Source organism: Eptatretus burgeri, chromosome 11 (assembly GCF_056783735.1).
Source record: "Eptatretus burgeri isolate ZD-2024b chromosome 11, Ebu_testis_v1, whole genome shotgun sequence".
NCBI lineage: Eukaryota > Metazoa > Chordata > Myxini > Myxiniformes > Myxinidae > Eptatretus > Eptatretus burgeri.
Window position 1 is genome coordinate 49,163,251 of NC_140971.1, and position 6,079 is coordinate 49,169,329.

Below are 6,079 nucleotides of genomic sequence, written 5' to 3' on the forward strand. Positions count from 1 at the left end.
ATATATATATATATACATAAATATTCATGTTCATATTCATTTTTTAAGGGAGGGTGATAATCATTTCATGAATATGATTCAATTGTTGTTTTTTTTGTCTACATACTGAGCATGTTTTGTTCAGGTTTAAAAAAAATACTGGATTTACAGTTTATGTCATGCTTGCTTACTTTTCTCAAACAAGGCATGATGTATTTTTGTAAACACAAGTTTCAATATTTTGATAGGGGGAATACAATGCAATATCCTCGATGTACATGCTATAAACATGGCAGTGTGCACAGCGATTCTTAATATTTAAAATATATATTATGTGATACAGATCAAGCCAAAAAAAAACAAAAACACTGCAATGCATTCCCAGAAATCTGTACAGTGTGCAGTGGTAGTTATGCATTTCTTCGAACCCTGCAAAATGTCCATTCATCATCATGCCAGCATAATGGAGCCTCCGGCGTTTTTAAAACCATTGTTCTGCAGCAATATTGGATGCTCAAAGCAAGAATTTTAACATAGCTAAGCAACATGAGCTACTGAGAAGCTAAATGTTCATCATAATGTACAGTATAATGCAATCTTTTGGAAGGTGTATGAAGTTTCAGTACAATTGCACTTGTGTGTGTTTCCTTCATGTCCTGCACAGCAAAAACTAAAAAGCTAAACAAAGCAGCAGAGTAAAGCCATTGTTATATGTCGTTCAAGGCTCAGGGGAAAGCTAAAAGACAAAATTGGAACTTGATCTCCTGATTTTGAAATGAAAGAGAATAGGCAGATGTGAGACTAATAGATCGACAAGGCTGGTGAGACAAGAAAATATGATTATTTAACTACCACCATTGCAAAAAAAACGTCCCTAATTGTGATGATCATATTAAGAATGCTATTTTTATGGATACAATTTTATAATTGGATTGCAATCGATGTGTGACGAAAACCAAACAGTAATGTACTTTCAAGTGTTGAAAAAGTAGAGTAGACTAAAATTATGGGAACAGAACACTTGTATTCCGCCAATGATGTGGAACAAACACATTTTGTGTTAATGCTGTGAAAAACACATCGACATAAATTGCATCGGCACGAACACATACAACGCAATCTTGCCTATACTATTCTTTCACTCCATTTAGATTTGAGAATTGCTTTCTGATTGACTCCACAAAATGCAGTTTTAGAGAAGAGGACTGTTTTTCCCCAAAAAAACTTATGATTTATCACAGATGCAATACATCGATAAAAATAAAAGGTTTCTGTGTGTGTGTGTGTCTTCCATAACTCCAAAACCATGAAACTGAGCAGCCTGAAATTTTGCATGCAAACGAAGGGAACTCTAAGGAAGTACATGAATGAAAACTGGATATTTTGGTAAATTTAAAAACTTTATCCAAAATTTAAACTTTTGCCCTTTACCACTTCATTTAATGACGTCGCTCCAAAAAATAAAATTGCAAATTGACATTCAAGACAATGTTGTGTTCATAAGGTAAACAAAGTATATTCTTCAACCATTTATGGTGGAGTGCTTGCTGGAAGTGCTTATACACTTGGTGAGCACTCTACAAGCTGCTTGGTTTGAACCATATGTTTTTAAAATTCACTCCATATGACGGACCCTACATGATGGACTATATTGTGTCCATTTCAAAATATTAAAGAGGCGGTGATTGGCATGTCGGATCTGCCGAACATTTTCGGCCATTTGAAACAGAAGCATTTCCGATTCTGCAAGGCAGTTCTGAGATATTAAAAGCAGAACGGGAAATTCATGTTGTACTATAGATTACCGCTGTTATGTCTAGGTGTGTTGGCATATATAGAGTCTAGTGGCTCTGAAAATGCGATTAAATTCAAAAAGAACTAGCATCCGTTGAAGACAAAGTCTTCGATATCCCCAGCCATAGTAAATGAGGATTAACAAACTTATATTTCCTAAGCGTGTGCAATATGTATGTGAAGTTTCCCCTTGATCTGACCAGCCGTTCTGGAGAAGATGTTTGAAGGTTTTAGGGTAAATTCAATATGGCCGTCAAACCATGTGACCAATCAATTAGAAATTAACAAACTTCTGAAAGGATGTCTTGGGGAAAGTGTATGTGAAATTTTGCCTCAATCTGTCCAGCCGTTCTGGAGAAGAAGATTTTAAAAATTTATTGATTTTCAATCCAAGATGGCTGACGAACCATGTGACCTATGACATCATAAATTTATAATCCGCCTCCAATCTTCCAGTGGAATACGTGTGGGAAGTTTCGTGTTAATTGGATGAGGTGTGTTTTTCTATCCAAGATGGCCACCAAACCATGTGACTTGTGATGTCATAATTTTTTTTACTATATACGCAGACATGATGGATGATGATAGTTGCAAATTTTCGCTTCGTTCGGTTATGTGATTCCAGAGAAAGCATTATTTAATATTTTTTCTTGAATCCAACATGGCTGCCAAACCATGTGACCTATCAATTAGAAAACATCAAAAGGCACCAGCTCACCACTTGCTTGATATGTGTACCAACTTCCGTAAATATATCTTGAGGGGATTTGTAGTTAAGCTCCGGAAACGAAATGTGACGGAGGGACGGACGTCCGGAACCCATTTCTATATCCCCCGCCAACTTCGTTGGTTGGCAGGGGATAATTAAAATTATTTCATCAAAATTATTAATTTGCCTTTCCCATATTCTCATAATAAAGCTTTGTTGGAAATTTGATGACAAAAGCTCAAAAAGTTATAGCCCAGACAAATACACAGAAGTGATTGCAAAACACCATCTTCCGCTGTACGGGGGACGGGCTAGGTAGAGCAAAGTCGATGACGTGCCATAGCAAATCCCAATACTTCCCACCAAAAAGCTGTTTAAAGATGGCAAAATATTCCACCAGGAATCACTTAATATCAAATTTTGAGTGAAATACTTTCTCTCTTTTAACCACTGTGACCCCAAGTTCCCACTCCTTGGTGCATGAACCAGAGGTCAAATCAAAAAAAAATTGTGTATATATTTAATGTGTCCCCCAATATTGATTGCATATCCAAAGTTTCATTTTAAATTGCGCCCATAATTGCATTGTTTGGTATTTGATATTTGGACCCTGGGACGAGGCTAAAAATGAAAATGCTCTTTCACCTTCGTGCCATGTGACGATCATAACTACCAAGTTTGGTGAATTTTTAAACAACTGCTTTGGAGATAGCATGACGGACAGACAGATGCTGCCAATTACAACACCTCCCCGTTTTTAACTCATCTGGAACGTAGTTCAGGGGAGGTATTAGCGTCGCGCTGTGTCCGTAAGTCAGTCAGCAAGTCACTCAGGCTGTATGTAAACACTCGGAACTTCTTTTCCGAAGCTGCACACACAATTTCAATGAAACTTGAACACAACCTTCATCACTTATGATATACCAAAGTTTGTTAATGGCATTAAGAAAACAAAATCGGGGTCTAAGGGGGTCTACAAGGGGTCAAAGTGGGTCCAGGTTTGACCCCCCAAAATAGGTATTTGCTTCCTTCTCCAAAACTACACACACAATTTTTATGAAACTTGACAACAACCTTCATCATCAGTGATGTACCAAACTTTGTTCATGGCATTAAAAAAAATCAGGGTTTAAGAGAGTCTATGGGGGGTTTGAACCCCCCCCCCCAAAAAAAAAAAAAAATATATATATATATATATATATATATATATATATATATATATATATATATATATATGTATATATATATATGTATGTAAATATATATATAGGTATTTGCCCTCCTCTCCAAAATTACACACAATTTCAATGAAACTTCACCACAAGCTTAATCACCAGTGGTGCACCAAAATGTATTTATGGCATTAAAAAAAATAAAACAACGGGGTCTAAGGGGATTTCTGGGCGGTCAAAGTGAGCCAGGTTTGACCCCTCCCCCCAAAAGTAGGTACTTGTATTTGCTTTCTTCTCTGAAGCGCCACACAATTTCGATGTCATGTCATTCTGATTACTTCGGGAATCTCATGTCTGTCTGAGGACTTCAGGAATCTCGCGACATTGTGAAACAAAACATCTGCCATTATTTACTTTTAATGATCTGTATGTATGCATCAGAGAGAAGGTAATTCGTTGTGGGTCTTTCATTGGCACAATTAGCCAGTTCATGGTCACTTGAGAGTTGTAACGGCACAGGGTTTCCAAATATCTTGAAGGATTGTTAGTTGGACAGATGACAGTGAAGGGCTTCCTTGAAGTTGATAATAGCATTACAGGGGAGGGCGAAGCATTAAATATTCCGCTGTTTTGATGTGGGAATGCCCGTTTTCTTTTATGAGTAGGATGAGTGAGAGGTGTTGGAAAGGGGAGGGGGGGAGCAAAGATGGGATAGAGTTGGGAAAGAGAGGTTGAGGCTTTTGGGAGGGAGGAGTGGAGTTGAGAACTTTAGGTGGGAGGGTGTTTGAAGGGTTGAAGTGGAGAGGACATTTATGTCTTAGTGTTAGGAGGGGCAGGGTTATGACTTGGGGTCAGTGGCGGGAAGGGGATAGCAAAGGAATCACCTGAGCAGAGAATGCAGAAATGGTTCTACGAGTAGATGCATTGGAGCTGCTTCTGCTGACAGGGCGAGATGGTTGCCAGTCACCCTGCAAAGATTAAGCATAAGTTATGACCTAGGAATACCCACAGTGAGCAATAGGTTCGTGTTACGGCCAATAGGCATGCAATATATGTTCTTGACAGAAATGTTTTTTTGATTTGTACAGGATATAATATAGTTATCAAACACGTAGCAGCATTTTGAACATCCACAAATAAATGCTGACAGATGGTATCAGCAATTCATTACCTCCACCACCGAAGGTGAAGAAGGTTATGTTTTCACCACTTTCTGTCTGTCTGTTTGTTTGTTTGTTTGTTTTTGTGCAGGATATCTCTACTAGAATTTAAGTGATTCTTCACCATTGAGAGATAGGGCCAAAAACGATATATAGCACGATATCTCAAAAAGTTGTGGACGGATTAAGATGAAACTTGGTGGATAGGTCGCACCTCCCCTATGTTAATTCGGGTGTGTGGCAAGGAAGGATTAATTCGATTTTGCTGAAGATCCGAATCCAGATCTGGATACGAGAATTGTTTGATTTTTAAAGTGATTCTTCACCATTGAGAGATAGAGCCAAAAACGATATAGCACTGTATTGCATGATATTTCAAAAATGTATTTGGCCCAATATGTTCTCGTTGATCAGGCATTACATGGCGGAGGTATGCGCTTTAACGAGTGCCCTTCGAGTTAACCTATGAATTGATTTAATATATATTTTTAAGGTACCTACCCAACAAAATGAACATTAACTTGGATATTGGGTGGGGTGGGGGTGGGGGAATAAAAAAAAAGTCAATAGTTGAATTTTTAGCGTATTAGAAGAAGTGTATAAAGAAGAAGTCCTGCTTTATAGTACTCATTTTATGACAATATAGAGGATCATGGGAGAGTGAGATGATGGGATAAAAAAGGCAATGCACAGACGGTGGGACAAATGGGCCACAGTTGGACATGATGTACAAGGGAATGAACGAGCATGAAAAGAGGTGAGAGGGGAGAGAAGGGGAAGCAGTAACCTACAAAAGGTTAATGTGTATTCTTTCAGCCATGAACTGAAAGAAAAAGTGGGATTTGGCCAAGACAGTTAGAAAATGAGGGCAAAGGAAGCATGAAGGTGAGGCCTTAGATGAGGAGGTAATGAACATAAAACAGTGAAAATGACCAGATAATATGCAGAGCTTTTTGACTTGGTCATTTTATCATTAACAGGAACTCGTAGCAAATGTTACACAGCTTACAGTATCAGTGATTGGTGGCTATTAGTAACATGTGACCCCTATGCCAAAATAAAAAGGCCATGCAGTCCCAATTTTCAGAGCATACCAGGCTGTTCACCACAAAACCATGACATTTTGTGAACATAGCCGTGCATGCTGCAGATGTGTGACAGATTGCACAGTGGAGTATAATTTTGCATAAAAATTAATATTCAGCATATGCTTTTTATGGATATACTCTCTGTTGTCAGACACGTCATGCAAAAAGGCGGACATG

The 6,079-nt window shown here is 38.1% G+C and overlaps 1 protein-coding gene across 1 annotated transcript in view; it reads right to left on the reverse strand.

Annotated features, from left to right (window-relative positions):
• The window catches only part of RASEF (RAS and EF-hand domain containing), a 72,038-nt gene that overhangs the window by 17,120 nt on the left and 48,839 nt on the right, over window positions 1-6,079 (reverse strand). Inside the window, exon 11 of the mRNA XM_085846376.1 lies at window positions 4,539-4,622. Coding sequence (XP_085702502.1) covers window positions 4,539-4,622 — 84 coding nt within the window. The remainder of the gene's footprint in view (window positions 1-4,538; window positions 4,623-6,079) is intronic.